This window comes from Diabrotica virgifera, chromosome 2, assembly GCF_917563875.1.
Source record: "Diabrotica virgifera virgifera chromosome 2, PGI_DIABVI_V3a".
Classification (NCBI taxonomy): domain Eukaryota; kingdom Metazoa; phylum Arthropoda; class Insecta; order Coleoptera; family Chrysomelidae; genus Diabrotica; species Diabrotica virgifera.
The window spans coordinates 185487887-185511221 of record NC_065444.1 but is presented as its reverse complement, the minus strand read 5'-3'; the positions used below and the strand labels follow the sequence as shown (position 1 = coordinate 185511221).

The 23335-nt window shown below is 34.3% G+C and overlaps 1 protein-coding gene across 2 annotated transcripts in view; it reads right to left on the bottom strand.

Annotated features, from left to right (window-relative positions):
* Positions 1 to 23335, bottom strand: part of LOC114338980 (kelch-like ECH-associated protein 1) — a 253837-nt gene that overhangs the window by 41375 nt on the left and 189127 nt on the right. For both annotated transcript variants that reach the window (XM_050644119.1, XM_028289608.2), the window contains exon 3: positions 22080 to 22358. In XM_050644119.1, coding sequence (XP_050500076.1) covers positions 22080 to 22358 — 279 coding nt within the window. The remainder of the gene's footprint in view (positions 1 to 22079; positions 22359 to 23335) is intronic.

Genomic DNA, 23335 nt, shown 5'->3' with positions numbered 1-23335 from the left:
CAAAGCATTATATACTATTTTGTTTTTATATATATTTTTTATATAGGTTCTTTTTAAATTTTCCATTAGAAATTTTTTATTAGGATACTGAAACATTTACAATTATTACGTACCTACCTGTCGCTTTTAAAAACTATTTAAAAAGTCACTACAATATTATAAGCTTTTTTCTCTGCCATCACAACAATAAAAACTAATATACACAACATTAATTTGTTTATCCAAAATCTCCATATTGAACAATTATTGACAGATGATTTTAACACCCAATCAAATCCCGTATAACGTTTATACCATACTGTCGGTGTGCGCATGCGCCCAGTAAAACAAAAAATTTACCCTCGTGCCTCAAGAAGTATAACTTCAAAAACAAAGAAAAAAACGTTTACTAAACTTAAATCCAACAATTAGAACTCAAGATATTGTAAAATTAGTGCACAATGCAAATTGCAAAATAAGTATTTTTCGAAGCTTTATCGATCGTAACTCGGCTTCTACGCATGCAAATGAGCTTTTCAAGGTCTCATTTTAAAGCTTAATTAATAGACTTAAGATAAACGTATGGACATATAGAAATAATAATTTGCATCGAGAAGTTACCGCGTGAACCTTTACGCTGTGAGCCGATTTTTCGCCTCAGAGCGCGCTATTAAAATATCGATATCTTGGCCAAAAATAAACTTACAAACATTTTCGTATACTCAAAATGTTCCTTTTGAGTTCTTCTATCATTATTGTTCATTAAAGTATAAATGTTTATAGCTCAAAGCTTGAAACCCTTATAAACAAATTAATGTACAATTTTTTAAAGAAAATTATAACTTCAAACGGGTATAACTTTAAAACAAATGAAGATAAAAATAATTTAACAAACTTTGTTTGGAAGCCTATTAGTTAATCTTCAAAATGAGATCCTCTAAGGCTCATTTGCATGCGTGGAAGCCGAGTTACGATCAATAAAGCTTCGAAAAATACTTATTTTGCAATTTGCATTGTGCACTAATTTTACAATATCTGGAGTTCTAATTGTTGGATTTAAGTTTAGTAAACGTTTTTTTCTTAGTATTTTATTAAAGGACAAATTTTATTTGAAACATTTTTTTTATCTCTTTTAGTTCATGAGCCAGAGCCTTATAAACAATTACATTGTTTATAACAATTTTTTGACCACTCGGATCGAAATCCACCCTCGAAATTCGTAATCGGCAGAAAAAAATCCATGAGAAACCGTTGAGTTTGTCTATCAGAATTGAAAAGGACACGGTGACTTCTATTTGGCGCCTAGACTAATAGGCATGCTTCACGTAATATAAGCTTGGTATGGTCAAACATAATATGCATATCCTATGGTAAGCATAAGCTACGATTTCGGTCATTCTTTTCAATAAAGTTTTGAGGTTCAAATTACTAGGGTTAAAAAGAACTGTTATAGTTTCTACTATTACTGCAACGTCACGTTTAAAATAAAGGAACTGGTAAAGAATAGCAGATAATCACGGATAATAAATATTATCATCAAAAACACTGTTTAAATTTTTATTTTTATTTACAATATTGCGAAAAGCGATAAGCCATCTAGCCGATAGTAGTGGGTATTGCCTTTGACTCAATTTTGAAATTGGCAATGTCAGTGTTTTTACCGTTTTTCAAATTCAGTGCAGGTAAAAGATAAGATACAGAATGTGCGTACATATTTTCAAAAAGATAAATAATATGTTTGTTATCAACCTTAATTACATATTCAAAAAAGATTTGTTCTCATATAATGATGATATTTCAGTTTTTAAAAACAAAGTGATATTTGAATATACGCTGAAAATTTATGATGTGGACGAAATACGCTTGTAGGGTTAAAAATAGGATTTCTAATTTGTACACATTCTTCTTCTTTTGCTGCCATATTAGGTCCCACTAAAGTTGGACATACATACACGGTGGACACCACGAATCATGGAATGGAGGCCTAGAAACTATAAAAGAAGCCGAGGACGACCACCGACTAGGACTAGATGGACCAACGACATAAACAGAGTAGCAGGAAACTGGCTACAAGCGGCCCAGCGTAGAGAACACTGGAAAGAACGGAGGGAGGCCTATGTCCAGCAGTGGACGCGATTGGCTGATTGATGATGAAAGTTGGCAATCACATTGGCGAGTTGTTCACGGTCTTCCGCTAATCGGAATAGTTGATCGGCACTGCGCATTCCTGTCCAATCGCAGATGTTCTTGAGCCATGACATAATATATGGTTTCTTCCAATTCCTCTGCGGCCCTCGATTTTACCTTTCATGATAAGCTGAAAGATTCTATACCAGTCTCCTCTAAGAATTTACTCTAGGTCACGTAAGACATTTTTCTTATTTTCTTCTTATTCTTCTTTTTGTATAGATATGTTTGTTTCTTCAATGTGCCTCTAGTAAATTGTCGTTCCATCGTTTTCGTGGTCTTCCCACTGATCGTCTTCCTATTGGGGAACTATCTCTCGCTGTCCTTACTACTCTATTTGTTGTCATTCGGCTTATGTGGTCATTCCATTCTATTCTTCTGTTTCTTACCCAGTTGTTAATGATGGCTGTACCGTATTTTAATAGGCGTTATTCGGCATTTGCTCTATTAAACAGGCTCTATTTGACATTGTAAAAAATACATTTATTTTTCTTTTACAGAATCCTTCTTTTAACGGAGATTGGAAATCACCTCGAGTGTTTTCAGCGGCTTCAATAAGTTGGTGATCTGCTACATTCTTGGTCTGAGTGGAGATTGTATAAACCAAGGATTTTTTGGGCCTGTAGACCTTTCCATACTGCCTTTTGAGTATATCCTACATCTATGTGTTAATATAACCCTGAAGTTGTAGACAATATGCTCAGAGATCTTCAAAGAAGGCAGTTGAGTTCAGTGAGTATGGTAAAGTGAGAACAGATGCAATTATTTTGAGTACGTTATAATACTATATATTCTGAAGCTCTAAGAGTATGAACTTTACCGCGCTGAGCAGATGGGACGTGAATTATAAATTGTAAAATTCCCCCATCTTCCTTAGTCTCAGCATCCGTTATGGCTTGCAAATTGTAGAAGCCTCGGAGGTGTTACCAGAGAAGGTTCCCATTGTTTTCAGTCTGGTAGAATGTAGAATAAAATTTTTGGATGTTGTTTTATGTGCTATTAGATTGAAAACTTAGTTTTTTGCTAGCAATTGCCGCTAGGGCATTCCTGCCGTTCGTTGCAATACGTGACTGCACGCCGGGGTTTGTCCTAGTTGGGTCAGAGAGAGCAGCATATGTGCCTCCTGATGAGAGACTAATAAGTTTTGAAACCGGTAGAGGTGCTTGCTGCACTCTCTGATTGAACTGGAATAATGATGCGGCTGTAGTTTCGTGTTGCAACGAAATTGAAAATGGTTATTCATTTTTGATTTACATGTTTACTCTGATTGGAGTACGAAGGGAATCATTCTCGTTGGAACTTTACCGCGCTGAGCAAATGGGACGTGAATTATAAATTGTAAAATTCCCTCATCTTCCTTAGTCTCAGCATCCGTTATGGATTGCAAATTGTAGAAGCTTCGGAGGTGTTACCAGAGAAGGTTCCCATAGTTTTCAGTCTGGAAGGAGGTAGAATAACATTTTTGAGTGTTGTTTTATGTGCTATTAGATTGAAAACTTAGTTTTTCTCTAAGAGTATTTTTGAGTAGGGAGCTCCTCCTCCTAAGCGTTTTATCTATTGACATTGGCGATCAATATGGCAAATTTCTTTCTGTTCTGGGTTTGATGAATTAAGTCTTTCCTGTTGAGTGGGCCCAATCTCTAATGTTTCGTTGCCAAGATTTTTTCTTTCTTCCTATAGTGGCACTTGAAATATTGTGAAATTTTTTTAGAAAGCTGTTAATATCTGTGGACATCTTCATGGATTCTTCTTCTTTGAGTGCCTCTCCTATCGGAGATTGGATATCATTAGGGCGATTCTAATTTTATTTACTGCTGTTTTGAACAATTCGTTAGTGGTACAGCCAAACCACTCTCTCAAATTTCTCATCCAGGACATTCTTCTACGGCCTGGATTTCTTCGCCCTTGGATTTTTCCTTGCATTATATTTTGTAGGAATGTGTACTTTTGTCACCTCATCAGGTGGCCTAAGTATTCAAGTTTTCTCTTTTTTATATTTAGTAGAACTTCTGGCTTGTTATTTATTCTGCGTATTACTTCTTCATTTGTAATTTTATCCACCCAACTTATTATTAGTATACGGCGGTAGCACTCAAAGCTTTCAAGATTTTTAATATTCCTCTGTTTAAGAGTCCATGACTCAACACCGTAGAGCAAAGTACTGAATACATAGCAGTTTAACATTCTAGTTCGTAGATGAATACTAATATCACGATTACAAAATAATTTTTTCATTTTTATAAAAGTAGACCTGGCAATTTCAATACGTCTTTTTATCTCGTAATTTTGGTCACCTGTTTCATTGATAAGGGTTCCCAAGTATTTGTATTCGTTTACTTTTTCAAGTTGGGTACCGTTTATTGTGATACTAGTGTCATTTATTGGATTCTTACTGAAGGTCATATATTTGGTTTTTTTGACGTTCATCCTTATGCCGTAGTTATTACATATCTCATTCATACTTTCAAATAGATGTTGTAGATCTTCCGCTGTTCTTGCCATTATCACAGTATCGTCAGCATATCGAATGTTATTGATAACTTCTCCATTGACTATTATCCCTTCGTTTGCATATGAGAGAGCTTTTTGGCATATTTGTTAGCTGTACATATTAAACAAGAGCGGTGACAATATACAACCCTGTCGTACCCCTCTACGTATTTCTATTTCGTCCGATGTTTGGTCTTCTATTTTTATATTAGCTCGCTGATTCCAGTACAGATTTAATATTATTTGTATGTCTCTGGCGTACTTTGTCAAGGGCCTTTTCAAAGTCTATAAAGCAGGCGTGTACCTCTTGGTTAACATCTAGGCATCTCTGTGTTAGAACGTTCAAGGCAAAGAGAGCATCCCTTGTACCTAATCCTTTTCTGAATCCCATCTGTGTATCCTTAATATCGATGTCTAGTTTTTGATAGATTCGGTTGTGGATGACTCTAAAAAATATTTTAAGCAGGTGACTCATCAAGGAGATTGTTCGATGATCTGAACATTGCACTGCCTTAGTTTTCTTCGGTATGGTGACAAACGTAGACAGCAACCATTCTTGTGGTATTATACCAGTACTGTATATTGTATTGAATATATGCAATATTATGGTTACGGATTGATCATTCAAAAGCTTCAGCAGTTCTGTAGGGATTTCATCAGGTCCGTTTGCTTTTCCATTTTTAGCGTTTCTTATTGCGTATTCTACTTCTTCTTTCAATATGTCTGGCCCAGTTGCATTGATTATCTGAGTTAAGTTGTTTCTATCGTCTTCAAATAATTCATTCAGGTATTCTGTTCATCTTTTTATTTTATTCTCTAGATTTACAATAAGGTTTCCATCTTTGTCTTTAAGTTTACCTATTTGGCATTTCTTTATGCTTCCTGTTATCTCTTTTACTTTTTTGTGCATATTGAACGCATCGTACTTTTTCTCATAGGTTTCCATTTCTTCACACTGTTCTTTAATCCACGCCTCTTTGGCTTCTTTTATTCTCTTTTTTATGTGTTTGTTTATTTCTTTGTATTTGTCCAGGTAATTCTTCATATTTCTTCTTTGTTCCATCAAGTCTAGTATGTCCTGTGTCATCCACCCCTTGTTCTTTGTTGTCGTTTTTGTCAGATGTTTCTCTTCTGCTGTTTGTATAGCTGTATTTATGTACTTTAATTTTTGGTTAACGTTATCTGTATCGTTAATTTGTTGTTGCACTGAACTGAGGTTTTCATTTATTTCTTCTCCTGTTTCTTGTCGTATATTTTTGTTTCTAAGTTTAACTAAATCTAGTGTCTTTCTGTGTGGTCTCCTTATCTTTTTTGGTCTCGCCTCTATCACAGTAACTACCGGATTATGATCTGAGCCTATATCAGCTCCTGGGTACGTCTTAGTACATTTAACAGCATTACGATACCTCCTTGCTATCAGAATGTAGTCTATTTGATTTCTCACTATTTTTTCTTTGGTATGTTGTGGAGATGTCCATGTATATAATCGCCGAGGAGGTAATTTAAAAAGGGTGATTGTTATTACGAAGTCTTCGCTCTGGCAAAATTGAATCAATCGATCTCCTCATGGATTGCGTTGTTTTAACTCTTAAAATATGGAGTTGAATCAGTAATAAACGATCTAGATTAAATCGTCCATTTATGCTATCAAAGAAATATTGTTTTTGGGCATAGATCACTATATTCCTAGTAGCGGTGTTTCAACTTTATGACTTCTCTGTAGTGTTCTAGAAGTGCTGCAGTGTAGCCACCTACAGCTTCAAAGGCAAAAAAGCGGAAAATATCTTCAGTTTTTAACCCGTCCGTCTTTGGTATTCCTCATGTTCATGCATATTACGATTTTAGTCATTTCTGTTATCCTATTAATTTCAAAATAGATTGAGTGTCAACATCAAAAAATAAAAGTCAAACAAACAAGATGCAGGTTGTGATCCAATGATCCCGGGTTGTGTATTGCCTCGAGCAAGACGCACATAACCTTACATGTATTGGGTAAATGATTACATAATAGAAATAATAAACAAGAAGAAAACAAAATGCAGTGGAAATGAATTAAAAAGAGACAACAAAAAGCATTTTTTCTCCACTTCATAGTGTATTTATTCAATTATTAAGTTAAGATAGTTCGGACTCTTAGAGAATGGAGAATAGTCGGATAACTAAACAAGTCATTCGTTAGAGATCACAAAGTAAACGAAAGATCCACAATACGTTAATGTCTATAAGAAGACATAAGAGTAAGGGAGCGAATGCTCATTGAGAGAACAGGAATATAATAATGACTTAAACGGGAACAGCAGTTTAATAAGGTAATCAGTTTTAATAATGTATACAGATTAAAAATAACAAGTAACGTCCTGCAATGCAGAATAGTTGTCACAGGCTTGGTAATAAGTGCTTCAACATTGAAATGCAGATGGGTTGCATACGAAGTTGATGCAAAGATTATATAAGATTGACAAAATAAATGTTTGTTGCAGGTAATACATGGTTAGTTATTATGAGATAACAAGGGGGTGGTCTTATATCCAGAACTAAATTTAAAAGGACAATGTAATGAGAAACTATCGTAATAGCATCTAAATTTCAAAACTTTCCAAATTGCGCACTTATACTATTTACAATGTAATATGCATTATTAAAGTCACTTATAACTGAGTAGTTATTAATCATTGAATAATCAAAAGTATATTAAATCATATTTTAGCTTATTATTATCAATGAATCAATGTCAGTGCATTATTAGTATTGCACTTAACAGAATTTTTGACAAACACTTGAATTGTGAAACATATCTGATCTTCAATAAAATTTATCTCATATCGCCACTAGAATCTAAAAGGACTGCGACACTGCGAGTGTTCCAGGTTTAGTACGCCATTCTATTTGTTTTGCATCAGAATCTTTTAGATTTGGATACCCATCATGTTTTGCATACTGCGTATGGCCCGGTGTTTAGGCCGGCCACTCATTATCAGGATAAGTACACCTGGACAGTTAGACCTGTCAGGTGTAAGTGATAGTGTTTGGCGGGCTAGGTCGCCCGAGAAGCTTAGCCGGCCTTAGTTCTTATTTAGTTTTATTAGTGTTGGATCAGATAACAGAGAAACTACAGAGTAAAAATCCCTGGTGCTTAATGTATGCTGATGATGTGTTAGTAGGAAGTAGTGGAAGCTATTTACAAGAACTGGAACAGTTAAAGAGTATCAACATGGCAATCAATGAGGATAATATAGTATAGTTACGGTGACCATATGTACTTATTTAAGTAGGACAGTACTTCTTTTTAAACATTGTCCTAATGTACTTTAAAACCTTTCTAAGGACACTCAAATGTACTTATTTTTTCTAAAAAAATTAATATTTTATCTTTTATAAGTACCGTATTTACACTCAGTCCTGTTCGACAGGCGCAGCGTGAACGTGTAAATAGCTCACTCGCGCTGCCGCTGCTAATGCTACTGCCATTGCAGTTTTATGAAGCCATTCTGAAAGTAGAAGGTGATAAAATAAATGCGGCAATGCTGCCCAAGAATACTTTAATCTTAAAAACAAATTACAACATCGGTTGGACGCATTATTTTTGCCGCTAAAGTGAGAGAATGTCTTGGTAAACTTAAAGATGGGCAACCCGCTACTGAAAACGTCAGTACACAAGTGAGACATTTTTACACAAAATGTGTAACCATCTAGAAAACTGGAGTACAAATCTTCATGAGTTCAAACTATTCAAATGGATAGATCTAAGAAATGAAATAACATGGAACGATGTTTGCTATTCTGTTGAAGCTTTTAAACTGTATATCAAGACAACCATTTTAAATCAAGATCAACTCTTTGACGAACTGGGAATTTTGAAAGACTTGGCTACAAGTGAAAAAATTGCTGAGTGGAACAGAGAACAAAAAAATAGTCAGGATCGATGGCTTGAAGTTTTTAAGTGTGTAGATCAATTCAAACTGAAAAACTTACAAATATTATGCGAATTTATGTTTTGCCTTCCGGGTACTAGTGCGGCTATCGAGCGTTTATTTTCTGTAATAAATAATTATTGGACGTCGGAAAAGTCACAAATGTCCACCTCCACCATAGATCTCCACTCTCATGGCAGCGATGCCGGCGTACGCAAATTTTGATGAGACTTGTAATGAAATGTTTCATTTACTTCAGTCGAAGCCGGATCTTCTTAAATTAATTTCAAGTTCAGAAAAATATGAATGGTACAAAAAACCGTAAGAAGATGGGGCTATTCCAGGTCCCTCATCTAAAAACTTTTAATTACAGGCTTCTAACTTTTTTAAAGTTAATATAATATGTTGTTTAATTTAATTGATAAAATTTTTTATGTTTAGCTACATGGTTTATTTATTTTTATTGACAAAAAGTTATGTTTGTCCAATAAAAAGATAAATTTTGCATTTTTAATACATTTTTGTTTTTTTTTTTGTACTTTTTTTTTCTTTAAAAAGATATGGTCACCGTAAGTATAGTATACTATAAGAGTGTGGCTATTCATTATAGTGGACTCCAGACACGTCGATATCGATTTTTAACAAATACCGTTCTTAGTCCACATACTTAGACTACTAATAATTTAGTTCTTGGCACCGTAATCTATAAACAAAAGATAAAGAAAAGCAATTGCATTTTAGCTGCAGTAATATGGACGTTTTCAGATATTTTTTTTTATCATTCGACTGGGTAATGGGTAATATGCAATTCGACGGGCTTAAGTATATTTGAAAGAAATTGAGTTCCAACGAGCGATATACACTGCTAGTCAAAAGGCCGTCCCCCCTCGTATCTTTTGAACGGTTATACTTATAATAGTGAAATTTGGAGGGAGGAAATAAACGGACGTAGGATCAAAGATCTTATACACATAGATTTGGCCAACTCGGAAAAATAGCGTAACGCGGAGCAGTTCGGGTCGGTGGTGTATCTATCTCCATCTACCGGCGCTTAGCTTTCTCTTTCTAGCATATGATGGCCGCCGCCTATGTGTTTCTGTCGTTCCGTTACTCCCCGATGCATTGAGTAGCATATCCCTAGCCAGATCTATTCTTGACATATTTCTGCGTAGGATTCTCAACTAGTCATGACAGGTCACGTAATAATGACAGATGACTTTACAGCGCCACTTTGACAGATAATTTTAAATGGGACCTTATGGCAAGTGATACCTCGATTGAAAGGTATTGAAAATACCTATTCAGTCATACTAATTGTGTTTGAGTTTAAGCTCATTTTGATGAATAAATGAAATAAATATAAAATTGTATGCGAAACTACAATGTTTGTGAGTTCACAAAGAGGGGATGGCATTAGATAAACTTTTTGCCACAGATATATCGAAACTACAATGTTATATTTAATTAATTTATTCACCAAAATCAAGATCAACTTAAACCCAAAAAAAATTAGTATGACTGAATAGGTATTTTGAACACCTACCCTATAAACGAGGTATCACTTGCCATAAGGTCCCATTTAAAATTATCGGTTACAGTGGCTCTGCAACGTCATCTGTCACTATTACGTCACCTGTCATGACTATTTAAGAAGCTTACGTCCATTTATTTCCTTTCTCCAAATTTCAGTATCATAAGTATAACCGTTCAAAAGATAAAAGGGGGGGACTTTTGACTAGCACTGTATGTCTCCAAGTCCGATTCATTGCGCAAATTGACTCAGCGAATCTCATACAGCAGATCGAGCAAGGGAGGAAGAACATATTTATACATATACATTATGATGTTATACTACAAAGAAAAACATATGATTACTATGAGCACGTACTTCCAACACAAAAGAATATACCAAAGAACATGGATATCGCCAGATGGGAAAACCATAAACTAAATCGATCATGTGCTATGTGTTCGTCGAAAAAGACACCGAAAATGTAGGAAGAACGTAAGACCATACAGAGAACCAGATGCATATTCAGACCACTTTATAGTAGGAATATAAATGAAGCGGCTTATATAAGTTCTTAGAAACCAACAGAAAAAAAAAGGATAAAACAAATAAACTGTTAGACTACTGTCAGAAGAAGAACAAAGTAAATATGAAAGAATAGTTACCAGAGAATTAGATAATATTGCCGAAAATGGAAATATTAAAATAGAACTAGATGAACGAGATAAATTAAGATTCAAAATAATCAGGGAAAAACACCAGGGTTAAAGAGAAAATATAACCAACAAAGGAAACGAAGCAAAAGAATCATAAGATCAAAGAAAAAAAATAAAATGTACGTAAATTCAAACGCATAGAAGAAAGCTTTAAAAATAGAGAAATTAGAAACTTACATCAAGCGGCGACAAAAGAGAAAAAGGATTACCAAAGAAAAAATGTACACTACAAAAGCAAAAATGGAAGGAAAAGTAAGTGAGGACGAAATACGAAACAGATGAAAAGAATATTTCGAAGAGATTTTAATTGAAATACACACAACAGGAAATGAAGAAGAAAATCTTAAGGAAAATACCAATGCCTAATGAAAAAGAAATAAAAAATAATATAGAAACTAAAGAAAAATAAGAGCCCAGGAAAGGATGAAGTAGTAGCTGAAATGTTCAAATAAGGAGGACCAGTACTAATTAAGCATTTAGAAAAGTGGCTGAAAGAAATGTGGGAACAAAATAGCGCTACTAAATGTTGTATCTAAAATACTTGCAATATATTATATAAAAGATATCACAAAAATAGATAATGACATGGGAGAATATCAAAGTGGATTCAGAAGAGGACGCAGCACAGTAGATCAAATTCTCCTTCTGTGCGAAATATAAGAAGAAAGCTACCAATATGGGAAATCTACAGTCTACGGTAGCCCTATTCATCGATTTTAACAAGCTTTTGAGAGAGTAAAACGGAAAGAAATATAAGTATATGGCATATAGGTATGTGATATAGGTATATAGGTACATGGAACTACGTGAAATGGGAATTAGTGAAAAATTAATAAGAATGATAAAAGTGACACCCAGAAAAACAGAGAATAGGGTTAAAATAAATGGAAAAGAAAGAGATAAGTTTAAATAAGTGATGGGTACGACCCCATTGGGGACCCATTGTCATCACTGTTGTTTAATATCCTTCTTGAAATTTTTATTCAAGTAATCAGCCGGAATCAATAGAATAGGAATTGTATATGAACTAAAATACTAATTTCTAGCATTCGCCGAGGACAGACTATTGATAGCCAGAAGTAAATAAGAATTAAAAGAAATACTAAAAGGACTAGAAGCGAAAGCGAGAAAGAAAGGGATATACATAAACGAAGAAACGACAACATATTATGGAATGGACAGAACGAGAAACAAGAACAAAACGAGATACAAGAAAAATACCTGACAATATTTACAGAAGGAAAAATAATATTTATTTGTGTATTTATAAATTGTGTATGTATCCTTGTGTGTATGTATTCTAGGAGCGACATTCACAAGAAGAAATCCAAGCGAGGATTAATCGTTGTATCTAGAAGGACTAAGAATATAATAAGGTAGTATGTCAATGAAACATGGACGACGAACAAATCCGAACAAGTTATCATACAAGTAAGGGAAAGAAAAGTCCTCAGGAAAATAGGGGTCATAAAATCATAAAGACTGATATGGTTGGGATACGTCCAAATGATGCCAAACACGAGACTACATAAAAAAAATATTAACGGGTGGAATAGGAGGAAAGAAGAACAAAGTTAGGTTGGAATAAGGATGTTGAAAAAGACATGGAAGAACTTAAAATATCTCATTAGAAAAATAAAGCAATAAACAGGAAAGAACGAAAAAGAATAGAAACCAAGCTATGTACCTTCTCGAACTTATACTTCACTCCATTGACTCATAAATTGACCATAGACAGTCGACATTGATTTTAACCTTCGGATGACCAAGCGGGAGAAATTGTGACCCCAGCGTATGTTTTTCTTTAATAAATTCAAGAGTATTTTCAATTTTTAACTCATTATTTTTTTTATTTGACTCTAATATCATTCCAGATATCCTCATATTTTGAAATAAAAAAAATTCCCTATATTTTACGAATAAAAAATATATTCTGAAGTTGATGTTTAGTAAAATACCGTCTATTATGTGTAATTCCAAGTAGTTTTACGCTAATGACGTCGACTTTGCAAAGTAACAAGACACTTACTCAACATACACACTACACATGACACTAATACTCATGTTGTGACTGGCTGAATGGCATAAAGTCCATGCCATAAAAATAAAAAATTAAAAAAAAATTAATTTTTTTTAATTGTCATTTTTGACATTTTCGACCTGGGGTCATTTTCCCCCCTTGGTCATCCGTGTAACAAAAAAAGGTTGGTCATTGGAAGGTTAAACAATGTTGCGTTTAGCCCGAAAAAATGAAGCTTAGGTACACAAAAATGAGATTTAACAAAATAATTTAGAATTCTTTTTTACTAATGAAAGTGTTATTTTTCTTTTCAAATAGGCACTTGCATTTCTAGCTGAAGATTGCATTTCGATTGCATATCTTTTATCATCAAATATTTTTAATTGTGCTAATAAGCACGTCCAATTTGTGTCATGATTTCCATTGCGTGATAAAATTAATCATTTGCTATGAGAAATGGTTAATTAAACGCGCTTATGTTTGAAAAAGATAGTTTCGAGGACGAAATATCTACAATGGTGTGTAAGTACTATACCTTGCCACATCAAGTATTGGTGTTAGCAAACAAGACGAGAAAATATTATACTGAAAATTTCCATAATGTCTGAAAGTAAAATATGTTAATTTCTTACAAATAAAAATAGGTCCAGTCGTCAGTGATTGGACCTCTAATAATCATAAGAACAAGTTGAATTTTGCTGAGAATGTCAATTTTTGGACCCTAAAGCACATAAAAAAAATCTACCACTCCTACCCCGCTACTGCTAAAGAAAACAAACAGTTTCTGTGAAGAATATGGACTAAAAATGAATACAAAAAAGACCAAATACATGATAATAACAAAGAAAACAAATATACAAACAACATATATTTGGAAAATGTACTGCTAGAAAGGTTTGATAAATACCTAGGAACCTGGATTTCAGACATTAATGATCAAACAACAGAAATAAGGGCCAGGGTAGAAATAACAAGAAATGGACCAATAAGTTTTCAATTTAAAAATCTTTTAGTAATATTATTAATATTTTTCAATATCCAGATTTAGCCATACGGCTCACACTCCCTCTAAGGGGAAAATTGACTCATCCCAGATACCTACGGTATCAAAAGGATTGGGCGCTGGTGGGACTCTTTCCGTGTTATCGAGCCCTAGGGGACTTGGTATGCAGTTGTATCTCCCAAAAATTTTAGTACACATCTGGCCGTTGCGAGTAGTACAGCTTTCTGCATGGTCTTGTAAAAATGTTCATTTAGACCCGCCTTTCTATGATTTCGAGGAGGTTTTTCGGAATGACTCCAGTAGTAGACATAACAATAGGTATCGTCTGGGTACTTTGCATTCTCCATTGTCTTCGTATTTGAATTTCCAGATCTCTGTACTTGGCGATCTTTTCAGTAAAGGGCCTAGCCGGGTAAGATGGTGAAAAGTGCCCCCAACCCAATCTAAATTCCATATAGGCCACTTTTTAGCACATATAGAGGAACTCACTTTCTGAAATTTTTAGCCCCCTAGGTGGTCACGTGACCCCCTAGAGCCTAATTAGGCTTTTTATGTTTTTATTTTTTATCTCAGCCGCATTAAGAGCTAGCCAAAAACTTTATTTAAAAAAGTTGTAAGTTTTAAAAAGATCTATATGAAAATTTTTTTTTTATTTTTTTGGCGGGAAATTCGAATTTTTAGAACAATTTTAAACTTTTAAATAAATCTGAAAAAAAACTAAGACACTCGTTTTTACGAAAATTAATTATAATGTGTATTTTTGCACAATCTTTCACCCTGAATTTTTTCAGATTTTTAAAATTGGTGAAACGTACCTTTAAAAATAAAAAACCGCATTTTTTCGGTTTTTTTTTCGTTTTTTTGATACAATTTTATACATATTTTTCAAAAAATTTAACACCGTCACTAGAATAGGTAAAAAACAGAAAAATAATTGGGATTTGCTTCATAAAAATTTTTTGTAACGCCATCCATTTTCAAGATACAGGGCGTTGAAGAAAACAAAATTTTACATATTTTTTACGATTTTGCCGAAACTACTGGCAACATTGTAATAAAACTTGGCGGGTTTTAAGAGGTAGTTATTGTGCATGTTTTGACATACAACTAAGGATTTAATATTCATCATTGGCGCGCATAGGGGTAATGGTCTGAACTTTTCAAAGAAAAAAAGATAGTACGCCACTGACATATTTCAAATTAACAATCATTTTTGAATTCCTCGTTCAATTTGCAATAAAAAATCTATCTTCTCATTTTTTCATACGACGCGCTGTTTTGCTGCAAAAAATAAAATATCTTAACGCTTCCAAAGTATTCGAATTAATTTTGATAATGGATGTATGAGTTTATTATGTATGTAGATTGTAGATGTAGAAACTACTAGAAGTTCGAATACTTTGTAAGGGTTAAGATCTTTTATTTTTTGAATAAAAATGGCGCGTCGTATGAAAAAATAACAAGATACATTTTTTGTCACAAATTGAACGAGAAATTAAAAAACGATTGTTAATTTGAAATATGTCAGTGGCGTACTATCTTTATTCTTTAAAAAGTTCAGACCATTACCCCTATGCGAGCCAATGATGAATATCAAATCATTAATTGTATGTCAAAATATGCATAATAACCAGCTCTTAAATCCCGCCAAGTTTTATTACAATGTTGCCAGTAGTTTCAGCAAAATCGTAAAAAATGTGTAAAATTTTGTTTTCTTCAACGCCCTGTATTTTGAAAATGGATGGCTTTACAAAAAATTTTTATTAAGCAAACCCCAATTATTTTTCAGTTTTTTACCTATTCTAGTAACAGTGTTACCTTTTTTGAAAAATATGTATAAAATTGTTTCAAAATACGAGAAAAAAACTGAAAAAATGCGGTTTTTTATTTTTAAAGGTACGTTTCACCAATTTTAAAATTCTGAAAAAATTCATGGTGAAAGATTGTGCAAAAATACACATTATAATTAATTTTCGTAAAAACGAGTGTCTTAGTTTTTTTTTCAGAGTCATTTAAAAATTTAAAATTGTTCTAAAAATTCGAATTTCCCGCCAAAAAATTAAAAAAAAAATTTTTCTTATAGATCTTTTTGGAACTTACAACTTTTTTTAATAAAGTTTTTGGCTAGCTCTTGATGCGCCTGAGATAAAAAATAAAAACATAAAAAGCCTAATTAGGCTCTAGGGGGGTCACGTGACCACCTAGGGGGCTAAAAATTTCAGAAAGTGAGTTCCTCTATATGTGCTAAAAATTGGCCTATATGGAATTTAAATCGAGCTGGGGGCACTTTTCACCATCTTACCCGGCTAGGCCCTTTACTACATAAATTATTGTTGTTAGGTATCGCCACATCAATTAGTGTTGTTTGTCTGGTTAATTTATTAACTAGTACGAGATCTGGTCTATTATGTGCCACTGTTTGGTCTGTGAGCACAGTGCGGTCCCAGTATAGCTTGTAGTTGCCATCCTCAAGCATACTCTCAGGGACGTATTGATAATATGGGTGATGGTCCGTTTGGAGAAGTCCCAGCTTGATAGCTATCTCCTGATGAAGGATTTTTCCCACTGCGTCATGCCCCCTGTAATATGTTGGATGGTTTCTTGGGCTTGACATTCATATCGGCATCTGTCGTTTTGAACCTGAGGGTGTTTAACGATATATTTCAGGTAATTTCTGGTTGGTATAACCTGATCCTGAATGACCAGTAATGAACCCTTCGTTTCAGGGAACATCTTTCCTGATGTCAACCAATAGTTCGACGCTGTATTGTCGACATAGTCTTGGCTGATCTCATTGGGATGTCGCCCGGGCAAAGGTTTACCCATCCAGTTGCGCATTTTTTCGTTTTTAGTGAGGTGGTCTATGCGCAGTTCTGGTTCCCTCAGTTTGATCGGTGTTGTGTCATCTACTGCGCAGATAGCGCGGTGTAGAGTAGATATTTCAGCTTGCATCTGAAAATAAGTTCTTAAATTAGCAATTTGTTTATCTAATTGCTCACCTATATCCATAAGTCCTCTTCCTCCTAGATTCCGTGGTAATGTCGTTCTTTCTACTGCACTTTTAGGATGGTGTTTTTGTGCCTTTGTGAGGTGTGTTCTTACTTTTCGCAGAAGATCCTCTATGTCCGTTTTGTCCACTTAACAATGCAAAACGAATAGCTAAGCGCGGAACATGCGTAGGTGTTTAGTGCCTTAAACAAATTTCTGCTGTTAAGGTGTGAACGAAGCAGCTGTTTTACTCTTCGTATAAACTCCGCAGTTATCTCAGTTTTCATTTGCTTATGGTCAATTTTCCGCGCTTGCTTTACTCCAAGATATTTATACATATCGTTTTCACCCATGGCCTCGATGTTCTGGCCATTTTGCATATCGAATCCTCCGGGCTGTACTTTTCTTTTGACTATATTTAAAACACGGCACTTGTCTAGTCCGAAGTGCGTACTAATGTCATTTGAAAAGGATTCTACAGTTCTTAGCATCTCATCTAGTTGCAAATCATCCATATACAACAGATGATTAAGCTTCGCCACCACATTGTTGTTATTTTTGATGCTAAACCTGCGTCAGTGGAGTTCAATAGCTGAGATAGTGGGTTCATAGCTAGACAGAACCACAGTGGACTTAAGGAATCTCCTTGGAACAGGCCCCGGCTGATTGCGATATTTTCAGTTTCGATGTTATTTTCGCCAGGTATTTGAAGGTGAATTCTAGTCTTCCACTCTGTGATTATATGCTGTAAAAAGGTCACTATATTATCATCGACTTTATATATTCTCAATATATCTATAAGCCATTCATGCGGCACTGAGTCAAAGGCCTTCTTGTAATCAATGAAGGCAGTAAACAAGTACCTCTTTTTGGAATATGCTTGATTAGAAATGAGTGAGTCGATGATAAGCTGTACTTTGCAACCCATGGAATTCTTAGCGCATCCTTTCTGTTGAGGCTCTATGATATTGTTCAGTTCACAGTGTTGAGAGATACGCCGGGCTACACAGGATGTGACCAATTTATACAAAGTTGGAAGACAAGTAATTGGGCGGTATTTGGCTGGATCTTGGGTGTTATAATGATCCTTCGGTATTAAATAAGTCGTTCCCTGAGTTAGAAATACTGGTGTTTCCTGCGGATTAGAAATAACATTATTAATTAGTGTTGATAAGCAATCATGAACACTCCAAAACTTCTTAAACCAGAAGTTTTGAACTCCGTCTGGTCCAGTTATGAAGCTCTTTGATGATATTTGAGACTTCTTCAGTGGTGAAGGGTTCGTAGAGAGTAGTAGTGTAGTGTTGGCAGTTCTGTGTCGTATCTTCTATCCATCCAGCATTGTTGTTAAGAGCAGCTGGTGTGGAAAGTTGATTTCCCCAAAACTCATGAATTTCTTCTTGGCTTGGGTAAGACTCATCGAGATTTTCTACGGTGGAATTGGGTTTTCGATAGAAGGCTTTCTCAGCAGTCTCAAAAAGGGCATTGTCGGATTTTCGGTTGTTACTCACTTTGTACCTTCTTTGTACCTTTTTCAATATTATTAATGTTGCTATTAGGATTGAAAATTTTACCTTTCAATTGCCAGATGACGCTAGTCACCTAATCCATACACGTCAGTTGTAATGTGGGGGTAAGCTTTCATGGTTGGTCACTTCGAGTATGGAGCAGCAGGCCTACGTCCCTCCGATGAGACTCCAATAAGAGTCGAAAATCGTCGATTCAGAGTGCTGGACTGCGCTCCGTATTATAAGTGAAAAATAAGATTGTTTTGCCTTCGCATTGCAACTGAATAAAAATGGTATACATTTTTATTTTTAACAAGAAATACGTTTGTAAAAATGAAAACAATTCTCTGCAACAAAGACCTTAGATTAGAACTGACAGTAAGAAGCTCAGAGATGCTACGTGTTTTCGATACTGCAATATGGACTTAAGCTGGACATTGAAGCAAGAACACATAATTAAGCTACAGTCCTTTGAAATGTGGTGTTACAGGAGGATGCTTAGAATAGTATGGACATAGAAGAAAAGTAACACGGAAGTATTGTGAGAAATGGGCAAAGAATACGAAATAATAAACAAAATAAAAATACGAAAGTTACAATATCTGGGACATGTAATGAGGGGACAGCGATATGAAGTGCTAAGACTGATAATACAGGAAAAGATAATAGGAGGAAGGAGTATAGGAATAAGGAGAGTGTTCTGGTTGAAGAATTTAAGGGATTTGTTTAAATGCAGTTCCATAGAACTCTTTAGAGCTGCGATAGATAGAGTAAAGATAGTGATGATGATATCCCACCACCGATTGGGAGACGGCACTTAAAGAAGAAGACTCCTACCCCCGGCCTTCCTCCCTAAAACCACCCTTATACGGGGGAAAACGGAAAACATCGATTTACCAAGAATATGTAGGTACGCCGTAGAAAAAATATTTCTAAAATAATAACAAGAAATGTAGCGAGATAATTTTCCGTTCTCTCAGAAACAACGCTTGAAGCGACCGGCGATTGTCAATGACTGTTTTTCAACTTCGTTTTTCAGTTTTTCAGAATATCAGCGTTTGTATTTTTGCATTTTGTTTCAAATTAAGTCAGTTAAAGCTGTTAAATAAATAAACGTTGCGCGATTTTTGCCATTCTTTACTATTTTCCTGATATCAATAAAATTTGTTATTTCCATTGAACGATCACTATTAAATTTTCATTGTTAGAGCATAATAATATTCAAAATCTATAACATTTAATTTCGATTTTGAGCTTTAGCAACAAATTATATGAGTCATTTGAAATATGCCTAAAAACGCTACATTTAAACTTTCACATCACAATCGACCTAAAACGTTTAAAACGTCAAATTTTCAATTGCGCATCGAAATTAACGACGTTCTACACCTTCGGCAAAGAATTAAGGATTTGCATGAAATTTTAGTATGTTATAGTTTACTTCAAAAAACTAAGACCTGATTTTTAAAAAATTGTTTTACCGTGCCGTTTAATTACTATTAAGGTTCAAAGTTAAGTTTTAACATGGGCTCTTATGGGAATTCTTAAAAAGTTAATAACTTTTGACCCAAATTTACGATTTTTAATTATTTGTGCTTACATTAAAGTTTTTTTTGTAAGGAATAACATATTAAAAAATGAGGATTATTTACCGTCCATTTATTTTTAATTTATTTATTATAATTAATTCCGTAATTTCCGTAATTTTTTATAATTTATTTTTATAAAGTATTCACTACTGAAACATATGATTTGAGTATTCTGCTATAAATGCATTGTTACCAACTTTCGCTTGCATATAAGTTTCCCCCCTTTCCTCTGAGAGGCATACCCCGCAACGAAGGTGTAGAACGTCGTTAACCTTCGGAGTACGAAGACTGGGTCAAGCGTGACCCGAAATTCACTTATTTCTTAATATTTTATGAAATAATTTTTTTACAAATCCGATTGATCGTAAGTTCTCCTTATCTGTTTCAATCTATTTTTTCGTATATAATTAGTGAACATGCAAATTACAGTTTTTCCTCTACGTAACATCTATAATGCCGGGTCACTCCTGACCCGGTCTTCGGATTTCGAAAAATATTTTTAATATGTTTGTAGGTACACGTAAATCGCAGCCGTCTCTGTTTACGGGTATACGTATTCAAATATATGGCCGGAGCGAACTTAGCTATGCCCCTTTTCTGTAAGGTATTAAAATCTGGCCGCCGGAGCGAACTAGTATATACCCATGGGAAACCATCTTAAAAAATTTAAATACAATAATTTAGGATTATAATTGTTATGTTTGTTTGTTTTTTGTTGAATTAAAGATACTGTTTATTAATACTGACTATTTAAAACATCCTTATAAATAAAATGAGAATGGGTCACGCTTGACCCATCTTCGTAATCTAAGTAAGTCAAATAATCTCCGTACTCCGAAGGTTAAACAACCTCAGCTACAAATTCCAGCCAATCCCTTCTTCGTGGACGGATTTCCAGTGACGTGAGATCATTTGTAATGTGAAAGTTTAAATTCAGCGTTTTTTAGGTATTTCAAATGCCTCATATTTGTTGAAAAAACTCAAAATCGAAATTTTATGCTATAGATTTTGAAGATTAGGGTCTATCAATGGAAATTCCATAGCGATCGGTCAATGAAACTGATAAAGGACAACGCACACATCTTATGGAAAATATAATGTCACTCAAATGAAATAAAATTTACATGAATAGATTTGTCCCGAATTTACGAATATTTTTTATCATTGCAGCAACTCTGTAATTTGATTAACAAGAGCGTAAATTGATAAAAATAAATCTAAAATCAATTGGGAATGTACGAGAGAAAAAAGATCTTGTGATTCGCTTACTCCATAAACCTTTCTCGAGGGATTAAGGCAGAGGCTTACTCTTATCTTTTCCTATTATACTTGACAATAAAGTAGGTATAATTTGGTTAGTTGTACCGCCTCTAATCGGCTTATGATAGTGGTGAATAGACTGTTTTCAATAGCCGCTAGACTAATATTATTTATGAATGCCAGTTTTATGGACTTCAAAATGCGATTTCGATAAACTTTAATTGCAATTAACGCCCTAATTAAACAAAGAGTTGGCGCAATGGTATCAAATTATTGAAATTTCAGGACGCATCTATTCATGTAAATTTTATTTCATTTGAGTGACATTATACTTTCCATAAGATGTGTGCGGTGTTTTTTTAATTATTTCATAAGAATTGTAAAACATGGCAAAAATCGCACAATATTTATTTATTTAACAGCTTTATAGAAACGGCCGTTTTTGCGGCAAAATACAAAAACGGCATACGAAAGTTACACTCTTCACCTTTAAAACGAATTTTGATTTTTGTCAATCGGAACTAGGATCAAAAGACATCGGATTTTTACCGTCTAGTCGATACAAATTTTAAAATTGATTTTGCGCACGTAACGATATTCAAAATCGCCGGTCATTTCAAGCGTTGCTTCTGAGAGAACAATTAACTCTACGCAAAAAGTCCTAATAAACATTTTTATTCAAAATTATATACGTTTTTTTCTATTGTGTATTCCGTTGTCGATATTAGGAAGAAGCCCGGGGTAGAAGTTGTAATCTTTTTACATCTTTTTTAGGGTCTCAAAATGTACATTCTTAGCAATATTCAGATTGTTCCTACGATTTCCAGATGTTCAGATTTTCGTCTCTAACGACTGTACTACAATTTTGTAGATTATGGGCATGGGTACTAAAATAATCTGTATTAAACAAATGCTTACCTGAAGCATAGTAGCAGCAGGCAATAATTGACACACTGTGTTTTCCGTTACTCTAATTCTTCCCGTATACATAAAGTTTATGAGTCTGGCTAAGGCAGTGGCAGAAACGCCTTGTAACTTAACTCTATCCATATCACATTCTTTGAGTCCTCCGGTAAACATAGCCTTAAAATAGGGACTAGCAGCGGCCAAAACGACTTTATGGGCGTAGAAAAGGTCTTTTCCTACTTCTAATACTACGTCAGTGAGCATTTGGTGAGCTCGCATCATGTCCATTGACTGAGAAAAAAAATGTTTGCATCAATAATTTTTCCATATTATTTTCAATACGTTTAAAAACAATTCAACAAGTGGTTTGATCATAATTTGAACATTAATGAAAATGGGACAAGGATCTTAACAAGGGATGGTTTCCGTCAATATTTATAGCAATTCCAAAAAAGACAATACACATGATTGCAGCAAATATTGTACTATAGCACTATTATCCCATACAATGAAGCTATTTTTGAAAATAATTGACAACAGAATCTATAGCAGGTTTGAGGAAATCTTGCAAATGGTATTTAGACAAGGATTTAACAAATTTTGCACAATGATGCATGGTGTGATATGAATTTTGATATGAATAATAAATATACCTGTTTCATATAATTTGTTAAAAGTATAACACCACAAAATGTTTCAAATTCTAAACGCCAAGGATGAGAAGGTAGACAGTAGACACACAAAAATAGTCTCAAATCTATCCTGGAATCAGACAGTGGGTTAAGATCGAAAAAAGGGTTGTATATAGCCTCCACTTTTTTCAACTTATACAACGAGTTCATTTGTCAAAAAGCTCTTAATGATATGTCAGAAGGAATAATAATGGAGTAGTACTAAACAATATTAGATATGGTTATGACATTGTACTACTAAGGTTAAAATCTGGTATATAACACATTAAAATCTCATTTCGGTCAATCAGCACATAATATATGTTTTGATCATGGAAAACAGAGTAGCTCCGGATGTAAGGTGTATATTTCATCTTTATTAAAGATAAGAGTTACAAACAGAGTTGCCAGATTGGGGTATTTCCCCCCATTTTTGGGGTAATTTGAAAGCGTCTGGGGGAATTTTTATAAGCAGAAATGGTTGGGGGATTCTTTGGGGGAAGAATTAATGGTTGGGGGATTTTTGGGGGAAGAATTATGGATAATTTCAACGGTCATGGTAAATTAAATTTGTGAATGTACATAGAAAGAACTGTA